The 22,818-nt window shown below is 38.1% G+C and overlaps 2 protein-coding genes across 2 annotated transcripts in view; both read left to right on the top strand.

Annotated features, from left to right (window-relative positions):
• The window catches only part of LOC119415068 (laminin subunit alpha-3), an 82,794-nt gene extending 72,844 nt beyond the window's left edge, over window positions 1-9,950 (top strand). The window contains exons 68-77 of the mRNA XM_037682205.1: window positions 144-278; window positions 1,505-1,625; window positions 3,834-3,967; window positions 4,070-4,250; window positions 4,380-4,538; window positions 4,611-4,776; window positions 6,597-6,751; window positions 6,906-6,999; window positions 8,766-8,885; window positions 9,229-9,950. Coding sequence (XP_037538133.1) covers window positions 144-278; window positions 1,505-1,625; window positions 3,834-3,967; window positions 4,070-4,250; window positions 4,380-4,538; window positions 4,611-4,776; window positions 6,597-6,751; window positions 6,906-6,999; window positions 8,766-8,885; window positions 9,229-9,371 — 1,408 coding nt within the window. The 3' untranslated portion in view covers window positions 9,372-9,950. The remainder of the gene's footprint in view (window positions 1-143; window positions 279-1,504; window positions 1,626-3,833; window positions 3,968-4,069; window positions 4,251-4,379; window positions 4,539-4,610; window positions 4,777-6,596; window positions 6,752-6,905; window positions 7,000-8,765; window positions 8,886-9,228) is intronic.
• A 1,640-nt stretch (window positions 9,951-11,590) lies between these two features.
• On the top strand, window positions 11,591-20,561 carry LOC119414213 (tetratricopeptide repeat protein 39C). The gene is made up of 14 exons (XM_037681313.1): window positions 11,591-11,727; window positions 12,617-12,665; window positions 14,042-14,170; window positions 14,460-14,577; window positions 14,676-15,054; window positions 16,665-16,833; window positions 16,915-17,008; window positions 17,088-17,195; window positions 17,280-17,389; window positions 17,470-17,593; window positions 17,670-17,767; window positions 18,027-18,131; window positions 18,262-18,300; window positions 20,496-20,561. Exons 1-14 carry the CDS (start codon window positions 11,591-11,593, stop codon window positions 20,559-20,561), a joined length of 1,725 nt encoding a protein of 574 aa, XP_037537241.1.
• The last annotated feature ends 2,257 nt before the right edge of the window (window positions 20,562-22,818 follow it).

The following is a 22,818-nucleotide window of genomic DNA, read 5'->3' as shown; positions in this document are numbered from 1 at the left end:
CTCCTCAGAGGGATGTAATAAGTGGGCGTCTTAGAAAGTATTTCCAGTGTAATCCTTTTTGCACATTAGCTGAAACAGAAAACAAAAATATAATATACCAATAGATGTATTATTTTAACTACAACGTTAGTGATTTCTTTCAGAGTTGTGCTGCGTGTCGACGATGCTGATTATGGTCAGGAACAGAGTGACACCATGTCCATCACGGGGACAGGCGGCACCGTGGTGCTTGGGAATAAGAAGTTTAAAGGCTGCGTTTCTAATCTCTACACCAGACGGTAATACTTATGTACTTTTCACATTTATTTTTCACACTTCCATCTGTAGGCAAGATGAGTTTTTGTTTTTTTTCCTCTCTGTGTCTGTGTCTGTGCTACTAAAATACCTCATGAACCTGCTGACTTTTGGAATCAACTTGATTAAAGATGGCTGCCACAACTAATTGACCTTTAAAAAACACAAAAAAGGCTACAAATCAATCAGTTTTATAGATATTGAACTAAAAGTTGAGCTTGTAGGAGTTGAGTCATTAACAACACATATTCTGAGTACAAACAAATCAAGTTTTTGTATGAAGTTTTGCTTCTTTAACTTTTTGGAGAAATCAACTCTGACTGTTGGCAAAGTATCTCATGAACCACTGGACCATGCTTGATGAAATTTTCAGGATAATTCTTGGATGTACCGCTGCTACAGCCGACTTACCATAGCCAACTCAAAAAGGGTATAATAAAGCCATTTTTACAGATATTGTGCTATTTGATATAGCTGCAGCTGAATTATTCACCACACATAAAGTAACCCAAGTGCTAATCATTGTGCAAGATATTTGCTTACAACTTCAGCATTAACTGCTGGAGCCAACCCTGTTTGTTTTGTAGCAAAATATTTCATGGAGGACTTGACAGATTCAAGTGAAACTTTCAGAAAATTGACCATTGGATGTATAATACAGATTAACTTTTGGAGTTATTCCAATTTAAATTAGCCACCACAGCTAACTGACATTAACAACACAAAAATGTCCATAACTCTGTCAATTTTACAGACATTCAACTAAATTTAATGTGGTTAAAGCTGAGAGTCATTAACAACACACCATGACATGACATCTTGCAATATTGCATCACCATATTTTTCAGACTATAAGACGCACCGGATTATAAGGGTTATGTTTAAGCAAAACAAAACAGTCAGATAAGTCAAACTTTATTCAACTCATTCACAATAACCACATAAAATCGGTTCGAGGTCAGTAAGCACAACCAGAATTAATACATAAGGCGCACCTGATTATAAGGCTGATTATAAGTGTGATTTATAGTCCGAAAAATATGGTAGGTTTGTGCATAATGTTGATAATTGTTACTAAGATGACCTTAGTATACAACTGGCGGTACCTGATATGCATCATTTCAATGCTAGGCCTTTTATTTTTAAGGATGTCCATTTGTTTCCATTTGTCTTTCCTCTTTGTGATACCTGTGAATCATTGTGACTGCAGGCCTGACAGCCTGTACAAGGCTGAAGACTTCAGCACCTTCCAGATCTCAGGAGACGTCCAGTTGGACGTGTATACAGCGTTCAGTCCTGTCCAGCTGATGCAGGACCGCGCCTCTAAAAAGGTGAGGATTTCACAATCACGCACAGGCTGTAATCCACATATGTGCAGCAATTATTTGTCTCTAAACTGGTGAAAATCAGCAGATTGTTTTTTTCTTAAATCGATGTTAAATCACCTGAGAAATCCACGTTAATTCCTAATACACTGACAAACACTATTAACATGTGGTTTAACACATTGTAGATTCCTGTCACTTAAAGTAAGTCATCTAGCCAACCTAATCTTGTCTCTTTTTGTTTGGTCAAATTGTGTGTGTATTAAACTTTGCTGCCTCGTTTCCAGAGATGAAGAAGAAGGAGACCCTAAGACCTGCCGATGAAGACAAGAACCTAACATTGACTTGAATCCCGAGCGATCTTTTCCGCTTATTGTCCAGCTCGTATATTTGCTGTGTGCTTCAATAAAAACAATACTTGCATGAATGCTTCAGTGCTCGTATCAAACAAGAAAATGTATCTAATCATATTTCTTTTCTATTTAAAGTCAACAATCACAAACTTGTCAATAATAACCTTGAAATGGTTTCACGTCTCTTCTCTTTCTTTCATGTGATGCTCTAACAGTCATTCACAAACACGTTCGTGCTAACACTAACTCACATCTGTCTGCAGCCATGTCTGATTATTAAATTATAAACTTCCCTGAGAATTAAAAGTTTTGATCATAATTCACTCTTTTCTAATCAGTTATTCATTAAAACACTCAGATCTATATCGTAATGATTGCTCAGGTGAAGAATAGGTTTTTTATTTAGATGTTTTGAAGTTATAAAGCTTCTTTAAGGTGATAAATTATAGTCTTCCATTGATGTCAATACTAAATGGGACGTGTTGTTGGCCAGTTATGCCTCATAGTTTTGTGATGAATTTATAAGCAACAACACAAACTAAATGAGGTTGAATTTAAATGAATTCAAGCTGAGAAACTCTGATCTATAAAGTAATAAATCATCAGAATCAAAACTTGGAGCTGAGTGAGAGAATGTCTCACCTAAACTCAGCCTTGAGATAAAAAAAAAAATTTTTAAAAAACGGTAAAGTTTAAAAGTCTTTGAAATTCAATTGATCTGCTTTAAATCCATGAATACAGAGCTGATTGTTCTAATCATACTGACCCTTCCGTCCTCATCCTCATTTTAAATCTATTTTGGAGCTACAGTATTGAGTCTTCAACAGTCTTTGACAACAGATGAATGAGATGAATTATAAAATCTCAATTTATGCTGCTGAGTTTCATAGAAGTAAGAATAAAAGCGTGACACTAGAGGTTGAACTCGGTGGGATAATAAGGAGCAGCAGAAAGTCAAATCACTGGAACAATGTGTTCTGCAAATAATTTCAACCCCATGAGATTTTCTATTGATCTGTATAAATCTATATCATTACATGTACGTGGACTTCCTGCTGTACTTGGGCTTACATCACTGTTTAGATTTTTTTATCATTAAAAAAAAACCTTCAAATGTCATTTTCAGAACCATATTCCAAGTAAATTTGCTCCTGAGCACACAAAGACTAAAAGTCACTCAAATCATATGCAGCAAAACAAGCTCTACATGAAATCAAACAAAGCAAACTATTGTATTTAATTCATTAATTTCTCATGCAGTCGTGATTTCTAGCCTCAGTAGAAAGACGCAGGAATAATGTAAATCTTATGTCATTAACTATTGCTCAGGTCGATTTTAATCACTTCAAATGCAGAAATGAATGAAAACCAGCTAGAGCTGATTATGTATCTGACAAAAACACACAATTTGCCACAAATTTGTTTGACCTGATGAGTGTCCGCTCATTTTAAATCACGTATTACAACACTTTAGTTCTGCAGAAATGTAAATGATCTGGTTTCTTTACCTTTTCACAACTAAAATAAACCCATTAAAGACAAAAACATGCAGCTAAAATGTTAGCTTTACATTTGGGAAGTTTGAATTAAGAATAAATGGTAAGAATGATGGGTAATACGATCACTTAAAAAGAATAAAGTACCTTTTATTGACTCATTAATGAACATTAGATCATATTGCGGTGACCACGCATGCAGGGGGGAAACATGATTGTTGGATTCTGACAGCTATCAAACGTACAATCTCCTTCAACAACAGAGTGGGAGCCATCCACTGTCTTATCAGAGCTGCGAGCCGAAGAGGATTCATGCTCCAGCTTGTATTAAAACGCTTCCGTTGTTTGTCTTTGTGCTGCTTTAGGACGATGTGAAGCACGTAAAAAATGAGAGTATTTCATCTTGTGAGTTACCGGCCCATGTTCAATATGCCCATCGTGTGGGGGGGCCTGTTAGCAGCCTGAGCTACAGCCTTCCTCTGCAGGTGCTGCAGCCCAGGTGAGAGGCCAGGCTTCAAGACACAAACATTCATATGAATTGAACACAAAGGGTGTTCGGATGAGTTCACAGGATGATGTTTTCCTCTTTCTCTCCCTCCAGGCCCCACTTCTCTCTGGATGTCAGGACTCGGTCTCCTGAAGGTCTGTTGTTCTTTGCTACAACCAGAGGAGGGCAATCTCATCTGGCCTTATACATGTCCAAGGGCAGGATTAGACTCTCTGTGGCCAAACAGAAGGAGATCTTCAACCGAGAGAAGTACAACGACGGAAAATGGCACTCGGTCTGTGGATATGTTTATCCCAGTCACATATTTGTAGACATAAACTAACAAAAACAGTCTAAATCACAAGCCTCCTTGCTCAGAATGCAGCCACATATTTCCTTTACGTGATCATTGGATTGTCTGCAGGTTGTTTTTAGCTTGGAAAAGAAGAAATTTCGTTTGGTGGTAGACGGGATCAAAGCTCAGGATGGTCAGCTGACAAGTGCTGAGTTGAAATCCATGCAGCAGTTCATTTCACCGGTGTACCTGGGCAGTGCTCCAGCATCCTTTCACAAAGAGTTAAAGGTAAGAAAGAAAAATGACTCAAAGAAATACTGTAGGTCTACCTTTTTAATCACTGGGGATTTTTTTTTTCAGCTTAAGGACCTTCCAAAGCAGAGCGTGTCCGGCTGCGTTCGGAAGTTTAAAATGAATGGAGCCCAGATGTCCAATCCAGCTGCGAACCATGGTGCCGGACCCTGCTTTGAGGGACAGACACAAAGAGGGGCATATTTCGCGGGAAACGGGGCACATGTCATTATCAGTGAGTCAATCACAGAACGAATGAGATAAAACTCCTCGTGATAATAAATAAAAATAAGATTAAATAACTAAGAAATATGCAAAAATCAAAATACAAATGGAGGTTTTCATGTTCCAAATAGTCCATCCATCCATCCATTATCTTTACCCGCTTATTCCATTCTGGGTCACAGGGGTCGCCAGTGCCCATGTCCTGCAATCACTGTGCGAGGGGCAGGGTACACCCTGGACGGGTCGCAAGTCCATCACAGGGCCACATAGAGACAAACAACCATTCACTCTCTCACTCACACCTAGGGACAATTTAGAGTTACCAATCAGCCTAACATGCATGTTTTTGGTCTGTGGGAGGAAACTGGAGTACCCGGAGAAAACCCACGCATGCACGGAGAGAACATGCAAACTCCACCCAGAAAGGCCCCTGGACCAGGGTTTGAACCAAGGACCCGCTCGCTGAGAGGCAGCAGCTCTACCAGTTGTGCCACCGTGCTGCCATTGTTCCAAATAGTACAAAAGTCAAATTTGGATCTTTCTGCTGGGCAATTTTTGAGTTCTCACTGGGTTAAAAATAGTTTAGTTGCAATCTTAACAAAATATTCCTGTTCCCCTCCCCACCCCCTGCCCCCTCTGTAAGTATAAGATTATCTAGGTTTAAAGTATGTTTTGGTAAAGTATTGGCCTTTATTGCTTTTATTTTTGGTATGTGTTTTAAAATGATTACCGTAATTTCTAAACTATTGAGTCCACCCGAATATAAGCCGTGCCCACTAATAAAAAATAAATAAATGTATATATATATATTTTAAATTGTACATATATAAGCCACACTTGTGTATAAGCCACAGGTGTCCACATAGTAACATGAGATACTTACACAGAAAGATTTTTTAAACTTTTAATTAAATGTGTACCGTAACAACACCAGGGGTTCCCAACCCTGGTCCTTGAGGAACACCATCCTGCATGTTTTAGTTGTTTCCTGCTAAGACACCCCTGATTTTAATAAATGGGTGACCAACAAGCTTCTGCAGAACGAGAAGAAGTAAATAAATCACTGAATTGGATATGTTGGAGCAGGGAAACAACTAAAACATGCAGGATGGCGTTCCTCAATGAACAGGGTTGGGAACCACTGATACAAATACGTACAGTAAATGTTTTTTTTCCTCAACAGTGCCTGTAACAAGGCGGGTTAAAATAAATAAATACAGGAGCCTACCAGGAAACGCCTAGCTTACGTGCAGCAGCTCTGTTTCCTTCTTTGACTGCCAGATCGATCACCTTTAACTTGAAAAACTGCATCATCTGCATTTTTTTGTGTGTTTTCCGTGATGAGGGTGTGTGCAAAAAGCGCAGAATAACTGATCTGAAAACTTAGTGTGAGAGCATTTGATTTAGGGTAATTCAAAGTTTCAATGATCCACTGTGACATGTTCGGTAATTTCATTAGTTAGATATCCTGATGCATGCTCATGCTGAGCTCATGCTCATTAGATGTTTTTTAAAAACTTTTATTTGTCCAGGTAGTCTCATTGAGTCACGAACCCCCCCCCACCCCAAGAGAGATGTGTATTAGGCAGCTATGTGAGCGCCCAGGTGGGACGAAGCTAAATGTTTTTGGTGGCAGGAAGATCGTTAGCCCGTCCAGAAAAAAATCCATAAATTTGTCGCAGCATTGTATAAACTGTGGTAAAAGCATGTAAAAAAAAGTAGCAGCTTATAGTCTGGAAATTACGGTATTTTTTTATATTGGTTCAGGTATAAGTTTTTCTTAAAGTGTACCAGTATTATCAATGTTGAGGCTTATTTTCTGTATTTCAGATGACTCTTTTGATGGGGGCTCCTACTTGGAGCTGCTGTTTAATATTCGTCCACGTGCTCAGTCTGGACTCCTACTTCATGTTGGTGATCCTATCAGAACCCCATCTAGATCTGGGATGGGCCACTTTCTCACTGTCTACATGCTCAGAGGAGAGGTGAGAATGGATTTCTGTTTGTTTTTGTCAAAACAGATAGCTGTTTGACTGTGGAGTGTTTGCTTGCAAGAAGAATATAGTACTTGTGTCGCGTAGCAGATGTGCTCCCCGTAACCAGTTTTGAAATAGTGCTTGATAATGTTGTCATTTGAAGGTGGCGGTTCAAGTGAACCAAGGAGGAGGAGAATTTATGGTGTCGGTGAAACCGAAAACTTCTCTGTGTGATGGAAACTTCCATAAAATTTCAGGTGAAACTCGATTTAATTTGCTTTTTTGATGTGTTAAACATCTTTGCCTAATGTGTAATGATGTGAGCGTACAAAGTACTGTAAATCACTAAAATATAAGAAGTTACATTCAGTATTTTTTTATTTGCCCCTTAATTCTGGCCCAAAATGCCATCATTTCTACAGAATTTATTCAGGATTCAGATCTGATTTTTTTTGGTGGTCAATTCAAGAATGAGATTTTTTTTTAGCTGCACTTTTATGAATAAAGCCACTATAATTCTGCCAGTGGAATGGAAACTGTTTGTGCCAGCCTGACCATGCAGCAGCTGTCAGCTGAGATGTTTTTGGCCACAAAATGTTATTGATCCAGACATGACCAGCAGAACAAACACCAGATCATAACCAAATGAGATACCATTAGATGAATCACTTCTTATCCTGAAGACCCCATCTCTCTGAAACAGATGATCAGACCAATCAGCCATTTCTCCAACATTCAGCCCTTTTGCTTTTTAGTCTCACACTGAAAAACATTTTCTTCAAACTACACACAAATGTATATCCAAACCTGTTTTTTTATTGCGTCACTTTGTCTAATAAACGATGAGATGATGTCAGCGTGTTACAATATTAATGCCATCTCCAATAACGATGACTGACTCAGTTTTTTTTTCAGAGATGATGATTCCCCTCTGTTCTTGCAGATTGTTTTTATGACCTGGGCTAATTTTAATCCACTTTCAATAGTTTCAGCAGTCTCTTTAGTTTGTTTATTTGATGCAAGCAAATACTTTGGTATTCTGAAATGGTGTAACGTGTTTGATTACAAAATGCACTTTTAGTGGTTGTTATTTAAAAATAAAAAGCAACTTTATCAGTTTGTGTTAAATGATGAGCTGAAATCTTTTTGGAAAAAGTATGCTTAGTTAAGTGTATTTTTCAAAGACAGTATATACTTTTTAATCTTATGCAATTTTTTTCATTTATGCAGATAGATTACAGGTACACCTCATTAAGTCACGAGGATTCATTTTCAAGAGACCTGATTAAGACAGACAAAATCATATACAACAATAAAAGCAATTAAGACACAATGCACTAAAAGTAATAAAATTAAAGTGCCATATAAAACAAGTTAAAATACTAAGAACAAGAGCAAAGCTGCTTAGGTTTTTCTAGTGACTTTATCAAATGTTTAAAATCCCTTAAAGAAATCAAAGTGGACCGCTTCAGATCTTGTTGCAAGGTGTTCCAGGTTACAGGAGCAGAGTTAGAAAATACCTTTTTGCCGAGTTCCACCACACTGAGGGGACGCTGCAGGTAATTAAGACCTGAGAGCGCACGCTGTAACTGCACTGACGATGTGACGTGAGGGAGGAGATGAGGGCAGCAGACCAAGGAGTGTTTTATAGATGAAGATGAACCAGTGAGATCCTACGTGCAGATAATGATGACCAACTGAGCAAGGAGTACAGAGTGCAGTGATGGGTACGGAAGTTACAACCTGTTATGAATCTTAGCGTGCTATGGTAGACAGCATCCAACATCTGCAAGGAGCTGGCAGGGGCATTCATGTAAATAATATCACCATAATCAATAGCTGGTAGGAAAGTTGCACCTAGAAGTCATTTGGCGTTCAGAGTTAAACATGATCTGATTCTGAAAAAGAACCCCAGTTTCATCCATCCATCCATTATCTTTACCCGTTTCTGCCTTTTTGGGTCGCAAGGGTCACTGATGCCCATTTCTACTACATAACAAGTAATTTTCTGTTTCATTTCTAGTAATCAAGAGGAAAAACGTTGTTCAATTATCTGTGGACACACTGGACAATTATAAGATTGGACCTCAATCTTCCTCTACCACTTTGACCAAAGATCCTTTGTTTGTGGGTGGCATTCCTGGTATGTATTAAAAGAAGTAGTGTTTTTAATTTGGTAAAGTCAAGCCAATCCACCTAGGATAATTAAATATGATAACAATATATTATGATGACACAAGAAATGTATAAGGATGCAAGCTAAATGTCTTTACAAATATAAAGATTATTTGTAGTCTTCATCTAAACTTAAACCTTTAGTTACAAGTACAGTTTCTACAGACATTTGTGTATTTAAGAAAAGTTTATCTCTAATTTATTTTACATATAAAAAGGCATTAAAGTTGAAATATACAGTATATAAAATTAAATAGGTTGGAGCACAGCAAGCACTCCACCAGCTGACCACCTGCACCTTTCTCCTGCAGATACGTTGATGCACCAGACACTCCCTATCCAGTCGTCCTTTATGGGATGTATCCAGGACATGAAGATCAACGACACACCCGTCTCCTTTGAGAGGTCGTCAGCTGTGTTCGGCCCGGTCAACCTCAAAGAGTGTCCGGGCTGAGCAGAAACATCTCATCGCATCATGATTCAACAAACCTTTGGGACCATGTCCTCCACCAGCTATGTGCAATCTGTTAAAAGACCGAGAATGTGTTTGTGTGTCAGAATGTGTGCATCGAGGAGTGTTTCAATGTGTGTGAATGTGTGTGAGAAATAATGAGACGTGAGCAGCAGCTTACAGGTTCATCATTTTTGCTGCTCTGGTAAAAATGTCTGTATTTATTTTGTAAAATAGTCATGTCTCGTGTCACTTATGGGAGCATGTTCTAGCAGTGGGGTTCATTGATTTATCAACTGCCAGAATCTACTGAATAAGTAAAGACTTATGGACAACCCAGCACTTTAAGAAAACTAATGATATCATGTTATGATGGTGCTGTAATAGTGATGAAGAAACTAGCTAATATCATTTCTTTATAGTTTTTATTTTTGTTGAACTCCAAAGTTTATATCAAAATAAATTGTTTACACCTACAGTGCTTCTTTCAGTGACATTTCACAGGTTGCTGAGGTAATATAATATATATCCACAAGTCAGCATGTAGAGTTCTATATTTTAACAGGTTTTCTTTTCCCATTTTCCCCCTTTTTGTTCTGAATTACCTTCCAATTTTGCATTCCTTTTGCATGACAAGAAAAAAAGTTCTTTGTAAATGATTTTAGCTACACAACTAAATAGCATGGATGTTACATCTTTCAGTGAAATAATTAGAATAAACTTATGCCCTTAGTATAAGTTCCACAGTTCTATTCAGTCATGTTTGGGACCATTGCAATGAAAATATAACACTGAACAAAATGTATCTGAAGTACTTAAATACAACTGCAAGTGTTTACCAACTTGTTTTGTACATTTGTATCAGAATTAATGAGTTTATATGTAAACTGTAAAATGCAAAATAATTGGACACATTTAGTCATGCATTCCTGTTTTATGATGACTGATTTGTAAAAAAAAAAAAAAAAAAAACTGTTCCATCAGTGTTCAAATATGTACGTTTTTGTGCCATAAAATGACCATTTTGACATGTTTTCAAGGTAACAACTTGCCCTTTTTACTTTTGATTGTTATATAATGGTCCAAAACAGTTATCATTTTTGTTGGTATGTTTTGAGCAGTTTGCATGGTTAAAAATGAATATTTATTCATACTCTACAAAGTGAGAAAACATTTGGATAATCTGGAAGGTTTAAAAATATAATGAAACATACCTGGCTTTATGCCTGTGAGAACATTCAGGCCACTGAATAAATTCAAGTATACAGCAGTAAGAGTAGCGTTTGTTAATTGTATCAGTGCTTTCAGGTTTGTTTCTGTGGTGAGATTTACATGCTGCTGCAATGGATTGGGTTTTACAATAGATAATATAAAGATTAAAAAGACAAATTCTGAGTGGAATAAATTTAAACAACTTTGTATTTCTCTATTGATATGATCAACCTTTATTTATACAGTTTAGTCTCATTGAGTCACGAGGACTCATTTACAAGAGAGACCAGTACCTGAGACCAAGTGACACCTCTTTGAGTGGAGAACAAAGATGATGAATACAAAAGAAAATTATATCACAAATAATAAAATATAAGTAAATTATCCAAATTGACCAGGCTGCCATCATTGGACAAAAACAAACTCCACTAGAAATAAGAAGAGTGCTTCACTTGTCTTAAATTATGTCCGACATAAGGGTGCACACATTTTATTTTCCGCTGCATTATTGAAATGTTAGAAAGTCAACAATGAACAGTTTTTTGAACGACTTCAACAAATGTTTAAAACATTAAACAGTGGCTTTACAACTTTCAGAGCTGCTTTGTGTTTATTTATTCATCATTTAATTAGTTTCATATCGAATGTCATGTCGTGTCCCTACACACTAATCGAAAATGTAATAATTCCGGGCAGCACTTGAAGGCAGCACACTTCCTCTCTGCGCAGGAGCGTTTGCGCATGAACACAACCCGCTGGTCAGACAGGCGGCTGAATACGGAACAGACAGCGGCCAGTCTCAGGTCATGTAGCCTTTTTTTAATCGCTTATGTGGTCCAGTTCAGTCATTAGACTCCTAATTAAAACTAATACCGACATGACAGCGTCCGTTCCGAGCTGCGCCACGGGCTGTAAGTAAACTGTTCAGGCATTGTCGCGCGCGTGGCCGCCCGTTCCTTTTCCCCAGCAGCGCTTGGCTCCTCGCGCCTCCGGCATCGGCCGTCCTAATCATGGCGGAGCCGGCAGGACCTGCTGCACCGGGGGTCAAGACGGACCTCATCAACGACGCGGAGCTGGCTCTGAAAGGAATCAACATGCTGCTCAACAATGGCTTCAAAGAGAGTGACGAGCTCTTCAGATCATACAGGTTGGTGTGGGTCCATGATGTTTACAGCCGTGATCAACCAGACGCAGTGCAGACAAAGAGCATCCTTGTCCCATTTGTCTACACCTTATCATATAGTCACAAGCAGGATCCGTCTCATTTAAACCCTCCGAGTGACTTGTGTGCATACATACTAGTTATTAAAATGATTGGTTAAGCTGCTGCGCTCGCTTTAACTGCATGGTTGTTTTCACAAGATAAGTGCCTGTTTGACAGGTTATCCTTCCTGAAATGCCTGCTGGCTCTCAGTCATTGTGCAAAAAGGTTTCAGTGAATTTGTTCACACGAGGTACGTCAGAGGGAAAGTCCTGGTAGGATCTACGTGTAAATATGGAGCTTTTAGTATCTGCTCAGTCGTGTGATTATGACATACTAAGAATAATAAAGCTAAAATAAATATCTGCATGTATTATTGGCTACAAAGCCAAGTGGACCCCCCTGATTCATGCTACATGTTGATACTTTAGAAGGGCAACCCCCATGTGTCCTGACCCCTGGTGAAAAGCAAAATGTCACCATTCCCATTAATTAATCTAAGCACTGAGAGTGATGCTGGGGGAGTGGTGGTGCAGAGGTTAAGCTGAGCCTGTGATCGGAAGGCCGCCAGCTCGACCCCTGGGACAGACTACATCAAAACGTGGGTGGGAAAGGTGAATGATCCTCATTTGCCCCACCCAGGGCCCTTGAGCAAGGCGGTCAACTCCCACCATCTATTCCCCCAGGTGTCAAAGCTAAAAGCCCTATTTCAAAAGAATAGTGAATTTATGTGTTCATCTGTTCCCATTAACACAAAAATGCTTGATGTACACGTGAAACCCCCATTTTTGTAGTCTTTTCACAAAGCTGTGCAACTTTTTTTATTATGTTTCAGGAACTACAGTCCTTTGATGAGTTTCGGGGCCAGCTTTGTGAGTTTTCTGGTGAGTAGGGGAGCAACATATTACACAGTTTTAGTTTGTGGTCTAAATGCTGAGAAGGTTTCTTTACTTTCTCCAGGGTTAAATCCTGTGATAAATCCACAATTTTCTCACTTTCTTTTCTGTCTTCTCTATCATCTAATAAAGTGTGGGCGTCAAGGCCAGGGAGCTGACCATAAATATTATTTAACTTGAACTTGAATACACAAAAAATAATCGTCTTTGATTTATAGCACTCCGAGCAGTCATTTGCATTATTGATTTTGCATTCACTGATATTGAGATGATAAATGTGTTAATGAGTGTGCACCCATATGTTACCATTTTGGTACTAAACCAAACTTGTAGCTTATTATTAACTTTATATATATATATTAATTTACTTTGGCAAATACTATGTTTTAATCCAGTATTGCAAGATAAATGTATTACTATCTCACTTTAAAGTTACTTCAGTTGCAACTTTTTCCCAAACCACTTATAATCATGCAGTTTAATGCAAAAACAGGAAGCAAATTGGAAGTGAAAGAGTTTATTCAGATGTGCATTGCAACTCATAAAAGCGGAATTGAGAGCTCATTTGAAAAAGATGTATTTGGTATAATTTTTAAGAAAAACAATCCTAAACTATTCACTAGTTACCTACAGTATTATAATAACACTTGGGCAGTAAGAACCCAGTTCATTCAGATCCTTAAATTTACATATTCAGGATTTTGTTACAAAATGTTTTTAAAGAATTAAAATGTCAAAATATTTGAAACTTGAAATATGACTGTTGAAAGGTTGCCTTCCTTTTAGTTCTTGTAAATGATCAACTTTCTTTTTATATTTCTAAATATTTCAAAAAGAAAACGTATGTATGCTGTAGTGAAAGTAACAAAGGGATCTTTCACTTATCAATTCAACTCTACAGGTAAAAAAACGTCCTTACAATGTTTAATTTTATTTTTGTTTTTATCCAAAATAGCAATTAAAATGTTTCTTGAATTGTAATTTGGGGTAAATAGTATTATCATAACTTGATACTCCTAGAGATTTTAAGAAAATAAAGTACTTTGAATGAAGACAAACTGAAGAAACTGAGTTTAACAATTCTTATTTCTAATGTTGTATCACTGAAATGTTAAATTATAAAATTGTTAATCTGCCATACAAGTCAAAGTACATTTAGCTAAATCTACAGTGGATCATCAAAAAGATACATTTTAATTTTTTAGGGTCCCAAGTCTAAATGCCTACATTTAAAAATCTAAACATTTTAAAGATTGTTGTGAGCCAAAGACGTCCTCCAGAATTTATTTATTGTTTTTCTTCCTTTTAAAACATCTGAACACCATCATTCAGTTGGCTAAAGTTTTACTTTATTTATTTGGTAGAATGCAGTGATGACATTCGAAGAGGAGAAAATGCAGATGGCCTTTGAGGACCTGAAAGCTACAGAGAAGCTGTGTGAAAGTGAAAACAGTGGAGTCATTGAAACCATCAAGAACAGGATGAAACGGGGCGTGAGTGACCTCCTTATATTTTCATTTAATGGCTTTTCTTATATGTGATAAATGTTAATTTCTTCCATCAATTATCTTTATCTGCTTCTTCCTTTTCGGGTCATGGGGGTCACTGGTGCCCATGTCCAGCTATCACTGTGCCAGAAGCGGGGCACACCCAGGACGGGTCACAAGTCTTTCAGAATAAATGTTAATTAAAAAACTTTAATTGGACAATAATTCACGCTGCAGTGGTGTTTTCTTGTTGATTTCCCTGCATGTCTCCAGCTTGTGTTTATGCTTGTTTCAGCATGTGGACTCTCAGAGGTCGGGGGCGGCTGCAGTGGGCCGACTCCAGAGGCAGATCATCATTGCAGACTGCCATGTTTACCTTTCTGTTCTGTTGTTTATCAAGCAAGAGCTGTCAGGTATTTGAGCCTTTGTGAAGACTGCAGTCATATTCAGTCATGTTTGTCCTTTTTAATGGTGGTGGCAAAAGATGGCACGTTTCTCTTTCTGTCCACAGCGTATATCAAAGGAGGCTGGATCCTCCGCAAAGCCTGGAAGATGTTCAACAAATGTTACAATGACATCACACATTTACAAGAGCGTGGCAGAAAGAGGGCTTCCGTGTCTTCCGCCTCTGACCCGCCCGTCTGCAGTCGCTCTTCTTCACTTGGGTCAAGTTCATCTCAAAAACTGGACGGCATCAGCCTCGAGACTCTGGATCGGCTGAAAGGAGCGGTCAGCTTCGGTTACGGTCTGTTCCACCTGTGCATCTCCATGGTGCCGCCTCACCTGCTGAAGATCGTCAACCTGCTGGGCTTCCCGGGAGACCGACATCAAGGCCTGTCGGCGCTCACGTACGCCAGCGAAAGTAAGGACATGAAGGCCCCATTAGCTACGTGAGTATGTGAGTGACTCTAGATCCTGCTTGTAACAGACGTCTGAAATGTTTACTTTTGTTCTTACTCTAGAAGCAATCAAAGCATGGACTGCAACATCTTTTTTTTATTGTCCCTTCCTGTTATTAAATCATTTTTATCTAGAGAAATTGCATTTCCTGCAAAAATGTAGTGTGAATGCTTATGGCTGAGGAACTTGCTGAAAAAACTGCTGAAATTAGCTAAAAACATGCTGAAATTTAGCTGAAATGGAAGATCAAGCCTAAATTAGAAGAAAGCAGAAAGAACACATTTGTTTAATTAGGATTAAATAAGCCGAAATGAGCACAAAAATTAGGAAATTAGATTAAAAAAAAAAGGCTGAATTTAGCACAAAAAAAAGCTGAAAAGGAAGAAAGACCCTTAAACTACCAAAAGGAAATAAAAATAACTGAAATGAGCACAAAAAAAATGTGGAATTGGCTGAAAAGGCTAAATTTAGCACAAAAACAGATAAATGGTAGTTGAAATATCAAAAAAGCTGAAAGTAGCTGAAAAAAGCTGAAAAGTGCATAACAAGCTGTAATTAGCAGAAAGAAGCAAATTAGGCTGAAAGTAGCATAAATTACCACAAAAACATTGAATTTATCTGAAAACAATTGAAATTAGCTAAAAAAAAAAAAAAACGTACTGCTAACTGAAAAGGTAAAAAAAACAAGCTTAAATTAGCAGAAGAAAGCAGAAAGAGCATGTTTGCAGAAAGAAGCAGAAACAAGCACAAAAAAGTAGAAATTATCAGGAAAAAAGAAGAAGCTGAAATTAACACACAAAAAAAAGCCAGCTGAAAAGTAGCTAAAAAAGCAGAAAGAAGCTAAAATTACTAGAAGAGAGCACAATTTTGCTGAATTAGGCTGAAAACAATTGAAATGAGTGCAAAAAATGTGGAATTAGCTGATAAAGCCTAAATTGCCATAAAACAGCTAAATAGTAGCTGAAATAGTAGAAAAAGCTGAACATAGCAGAAATAAGCTGAAAGGAGGATAACAAGCTGAAATTAGCAGAAAAAATTTAGAAGAAGCATAAAAATGTTGTAGTTAGCAGAAAGATCCTGAAAGGAGCACAGAATGGTGGTGGTGGTGGTGGGGGGGGGGACCCCAGCTGAAATTAGCTGAAAGTAGCTGAAAAAATGTTTAAATTTGTATGAGGAAGCTGAAAGGAGCTGAACCAGAACAAAATGTGAAAGGAGCAGTAAACAGTTGTAAACAGATCTAAAGATCTGAAGGATGTAAAATGAGCTCAATTCATTTTCTATGAGGAAAAAAATGGCAGAAAAGTCTAAAAATTTTAAAAAGCTAAAGTTGCACCAATACTTAGGATTGTCCTGAAAGAACGTTTCGATATATAATTAGTTGAAATAGCTTGAAAATTGCGGGACAAGAATTGCGTCAAAAAATGTACAGAAGAAAAATGGATCATAATAGTGTGAATGCTTCATAAACATTCACACTATTGTTTCCCACAAGACCTCCTTGAAAAAAAAAACATTGACATTAAAACTCAACTAAGACATATATTTTTAAATTTGTAGTCGAATGAATAAGAAAACTGAATCCTTTCTGCTGGTCTTACAGCCTGGCCCTGTTGTGGTACTACACAGTGGTGCAGCCGTTCTTCGCTCTGGATGGCTCAGACACACACACGAGCCTAATAGAAGCCAAATCTATCCTGAAACAAAGAGAGGCCATCTATCCCAACTCCTCCCTCTTCGTGTTCTTCAAAGGCAGAGTTCAACGCCTTGAGGTACAGACAGAATAAAGTGCATTTTCAGTTGCTTCTTGGCTCATTTCAACTGCCACCACAAACTTCCTCCTTTTGTTGTAGTGCCAGATCAGCAGTGCCTTGACGTCCTTCCGTGATGCCTTAGATCTGGCCTCTGGCCAGAGGGAGATTCAGCACGTGTGTTTATATGAAATAGGTGCCAGTTTCTCTTTATTTCAAACCACGTCCCTCAAAACTAGCTTGTGCCATAATTTCTGATCGGTGGATGTTTTTAGGCTGGTGCAGCATGATCGAGCTGAACTACGGTGAAGCCTACAGAGCGTTTGAGCGACTGAAGGCTGAATCCCGCTGGTCCCAGTGCTACTACGCCTATTTAACAGGAGGTACTGGATTACAGAAGAATTAGGCTTTCCGGCTCATTTGGCGAGCTCTGTGTCGGCTTGTAACTTGTGGTATTTTTGTTGTAGCTTGCCAAGGCGCCACTGGTGATCTGGAGGGAGCCCTTTTAGCTTTCAAAGATGTTCAAAAGCTTTTCAAGCGAAAGAATAATCAGATAGAGGTGTTTTCAATGAAGAGGGTGAGTAACAAATCCAGCTAATTTAGTCTATTATATGATGTCAGCTGCAGTCAAACAATCAATGACATTTTTGTCCTCAGTCTGAGCAGCTCCGCAGCCCCAGTGTAACCAAAGAGCTCTGCATTTTGTCTGTGATTGAGATTCTGTATCTGTGGAAAGCCCTGCCTAACTGCTCCACTGCCAAGCTGCAGGCCATGACACACGGTAAAATACTGGACCTCCGTAAAAGCCAACTGTGCAGTTTGGTTTCTTGTTAGACCAACCATCGGTTGTATTTTAGTCTTACAGGGGATAGAGGACACCTCGTGTGCTGGCCTGAAAAATCTGCTTCTTGGTGCCATAAGCAAATGTCTCCACAATACCAAAGATGCCATGCAGGTACGCGAGTAGACTAATAGTCATATGTTGGTAATACAGTGTTTGTGTGTTGCACAGCGTGCTACATCCCATGTAATAGCTGTGCTGACATTTGTAGCTAATCCATTCACTCAGTCACTGCAAGTGAATGTTGATTATCCATACCAGATTTCCTTGTTTCTGTTTTTCGTATGCAGTGATTGAATTGAACCTTTATTTATTTATGTATACGTATATATATATATATATATATATATATATTTTTTTTTTTTTGTCACAGTTTTTCCATCTGGCTGCAAAAGATGAGGTGGGTCGTCAGTGCAATTCTTATGTGCAGCCCTACTCCTGCTATGAACTGGCCTGTGTCCTGCTAAGTGCCCCTGAGGTAGATTTTCTCTTTGTGTGTGGGGTTTTTTTTTGGGGTGGGGGGGTGGGGTGGGGGTGGGGGGGGCAGTATCCTACTGAAGTTAGTTGAAAAGTCACACAATCTGAACATTCTGTCTTTTTCTTTCCAGACTGTAGAAAGGGGCAAAATGCTGATGCTTCAGGCTAAGGTACGGTAAGCCTCGGGTACTCCCCACCATGCATTTTTATTCCTTAAAACTTGTTAAACTTGCTCTAATAATTCTTACCTTCTGTAGTTTTCTAACAGCCTCATTTTTTTCTCCTTGTTGCAATGCAGCTTGAAGGTTTTTGTAATCAAAATGTTGCCTTTTCCAGTTGGGAGCAAATTAGTAGAATTCAGCTTGTGCGATTATTGTTTTAATGAAGGGCATATTAGAATGAGCTCATTATTCTAAAGGAGGCGAGATAAAAAGATTTGCTCTTTGATCAGGTAACCTGTTGGAGGAGGAAGACTGTTGCTCAACTCCTCGGTCAGTGAGCAGGTTTTAGTGGCTCGGCTTTACACTGGAGTGTGGCGTCACATTAGTCGTAGCCGTATAATGGAGCCTTAACAACCAAAAATACTTCTAATAAAGGAATTAGTTTAGAACGTACTTGCATGTCCAGCTGTATAGGAACAGCACAGAACGGCAGCGATGATCAATTCTGGAATTCATGTTCCTCTCTGAAATGTGGACAGCTTTGTTGAAGCTTTGCCAGGTTTCTGTCCCCACACTGGTGGCCAGATATGATGCTTGGGCTGAGAAAATCAGGAATGAGCTCGACCTTTTTAATCAAATTAGTGCCGTATTAGTTTAGCTAACATGCTTTTCTGTCCTGTGGATGAAGTCAAGCCTAGTGAAGCAGGCTGCATTCCAGTACGTGGAGAATCTAGGTCAGGGCTGCCCAATAACGTTGATCGCGACCTAACAGTCAATCTCAAAGGCATTATGGGTAGATCGCATGGCATAACAAAAATAAAAATAAAATAGATGTCAGCCTATCATCCGTCCTCACTATGAAATTTGTTACTTGATCAGAGTTGCCAGATACATTTAAAATGTCTCATTTACCCCTCCTTTTCTGTGCACATGTTCAACAAACACAACACACACCTCATCTTAATAGAATATCATATATTATATAATATATTAATATATCTGTGATGGACTTGCGACCTGTCCAGGGTGCACCCCGCCCCTCACACAGTGATTGCTGGACATGGGGACCAGCGACCCCCATGACGGAAGAAGTGGGTAAAAGATAATGAATGGATATTAATATATTATATTATTATATATTATTATTAATTAGAATATCTTTACTCGGCACATATGACATTTTAGGTCAAAATACTATCAGTACTATAGTTTAGGGGTTGAATCGACTAGTCGAGTCTAGGACATCTCACAAGTTTTTAAATTTCACATCAACTAGTCACAGTAACATGAGTGTATCACTGCCCCCGTTTTTTATTTTAATTTTATTTAATCCACTAAATAAAAACAGGGGTTGCACCACCAACACTGCCGGTGGTGGTGCAACCCCTGTTTTTATTAAATTTAATCCACCAAATAAAATAAGAATACACCACCACCACTGCCGCAATGATTTATTAAGTGGATTAAATAAAATAAAACTTAACTTTTGCAGCTTGTTAATAGTTTTGGTTTTCCTGTTACTTATTTACAGTATGATAAATGGTAGCATAAATATACGTGCCTGATTTTTTTTTTGTAAATGACATTTTTTTGTGTGAATATGGTATAGCGTCTTTAGTTCCTATAATGTCACAGCAACTAGTAGACGTCGACTTAACTTTTATCTTGTTGAAGTCGGCTTTAAAAAATACGTAGTCTTTCAACCCCTGCTATAGTTCATACTTTATCTGGCCACCTGATTGACATGGAAACTATAGCATTTTCATGTAAACCCGCTCATTTTTTGTTTATTACCCCCAATAAACATTGAAAAAACACGAACGTTTCCAGAGGTTGCTCTCATGTAAACGGGGCCTTATAGCAGGTAGATCACTTTGACTTGGTCATTTTAAAAGTAGCTCGCATGCTGAAAGTGTGGGCACCACTGATCTAGGTGCAGCTCCTCTGCATGAACAGTACCAGAGCTCCACTGCAGCAGCATTGACTCTTGTATTGGCAGCTGACGTTTACAGACAAATCTCTGCAGCTGCAGAATAACTTATTTCTAACAAGTGCACATGAGGGGCCAGGTTGTGCTGCTATTTTTAATGAGCGTGCCGTTACCTGATTGGACAGAGTGCATTGATTCGCCTGTGCTGACGGCAGAGCTGGAACAGAGTAATATTCCTTTTTTCTATCCGTTTTCCCATCTTTTTTTTGTGTAGGAGGATTACGCTGGCTATGACTTTGAGAACAGACTCCATGTTCGAATTCACTCGGCTTTCACCTGAATGACCGGAGCAGCTTGACGTTGCTGCAGAAGAAACCTCAATCAGAAAGCAACTCCAAACCTTAATGTTTCACCACATCTGTGTTTTGAGGAAAACCATCACTTGGACATTAACAAATGTTTCACGAAGAAACGTTGAAGGCTTTATTTCTAAACTGCACAAAATGTTAGCACAGATTTTACCGACTGGCTTGTTTTAAAAGTAGATGCTGACCAGGTGAAATGAAAATCTTCTTGAAAGTCATCTCTCAACTGTAAACGTAAAATTTGTCTTTTCATTTAGCAGACAGTTAATCAAAGTGATGGCACTTTATTTAATAAATCAATTCTGAATGTGTGTGAAGCCCAGTAGAAATCAATATTGGTTGCTCAGCATTTGTGCTGTATGGGAAAATGTTTTTAACTGTGTTTTGGTGTAAATATACAGAAAAGACAAGTTTTATTAAAATGTGCCAAAATTGCTCCACTTTCAAGTGGCCTTAATGCACAATAAAACCGTTCTCTGTAAACTAGTTTTACTTTACATTTGTTACAAGTTGAATAAAAACATTGTAAAATTACATATTTAGTTTTTTTTAATGCAGAAGCAGTGACTCTGTTCATGTGCGGCCTCCGTTCTAATATTCATCGACGTGTTCGAAAGAAATGAAAAGGAATAAATTTCAAGTCTTCAACTTTCACTTGCTGTTAATGAAAGCTTTCAAAAACCAAGAGGACGTGATGCAAGAGAAGTGAAATCTTTGGGACTGAGAGAGACTCGTTTTCAAAGTATAATTCAAGAAGCAAATCAAAAATCAGGTTTGTTTAAAGTCTGGAGAACTATAGAGCGAGATTAACATTGATGTACATCCAATAAGACTGGAGAAGAAAGGTCCAAAGTCTCCAGCATCATTAAATAAGAGCGATGGAAATGTGGTTCGGATGACCTTGATTGAAGAGAGAGGTTGAATCTGAAACAGCGTAGAGCAGTTTGTACTCGGTTTCATTCAAAAAATTTCCCTTAAAAAATAAAGTTTTCAGTTGGTGAAGCCAAAACAGAAAGCACAGATGAGCAGCCACTGAACTCCAGTTTACATCAGGACAAAAAACAGTGAAGGATTTAAACAAATAAAGCTTAAAACGATCCACAACATATAATACAAACTTGCTGCTACCACAAAACCTACAAATCATAAATTAGGACGTGGTTCTTCCTAAAATGTTGATATATAAAATACTTTGAATTACTGCAGAAGCCAAGCAGTGACATTTAGACTGCTGTCAGGTATGTGTAAGGACTTGGGTAGTTTCTCCTTTCATAAAGATTAGAATCTAAAAATTGTAAAAAAGAAACAACGTGCTTTCTTTGGCTTTTAAAAGGGCTCTACAATCTTGATATTCAACACCTCAGAAGATTCTCCATGTCCTGGTCAATTGAAATTAGACTTTCTGAAAGCCTTCAGCACGCTTGATTTTTGATCTTTGTGCACACTGTAGTCAGCTGATGCTAATTCAGCTAAAAAGGCTAAACAAATTTTAATCAACAAGTACACTTAAGTGGCATGAACCATTTAAAATCCCTAGAATACACAGTTTACTGAAAACAAGAATGAACTTCATCATTGAGCTTTTATTTAGTAACAATAGAAATTCTGTTTATTCTAAAATGAATGACAAGAGAAGCTAAAATGTTATGCTTACATGTAGCAGCTATCAGTAAGAGAAAAAGTTCAGTTTATCTGACTGAGGTAAGGCTTGCATAGTTTTTATGCACATGCATTTATGATAATGCACAGAGCACTAAAAATAACATCAGTTATACTTATCTATTGCAAGACCTTCCCCTTTTCCACACGCACGCACACTTAAGAGCCATTTGCTCGGCTTACATCAAGGAGAAAGTGCTACAGGCTCAGGCAGGCCATGATGTTTATATGAATACAGCTTATAGTTGAGGTGTTTTTCATTCTCTTAACAGATTAATATTTTACAAGCAGACACATTAGTTGGGATATAGCTGAACACATTTTACAATCAAATATAGCAATCTAAAAACTGCAACAGGTCAAAACTTTTAAACACATTCAGTTAAAGACTAGATATGTGCACCACTCACTAGTTAAAGTGAGGTTGCTGGTTAAACACTCCTAACATGAAATATTTCTGAACTACATTCTACTTGTTCATCTACATGCTAATACTTTGCTTGAAGTGGTTAAGAACCACAATAAATAAGAGTTTTTGTGCTTTAATGTTCACACATATCTACATTTTCCTTC

Source organism: Nematolebias whitei, chromosome 9, assembly GCF_014905685.2.
Source record: "Nematolebias whitei isolate Nwh7 chromosome 9, NemWhi1, whole genome shotgun sequence".
NCBI classification, from domain to species: domain Eukaryota; kingdom Metazoa; phylum Chordata; class Actinopteri; order Cyprinodontiformes; family Rivulidae; genus Nematolebias; species Nematolebias whitei.
This window is presented reverse-complemented; position numbering and strand designations above follow the sequence as displayed.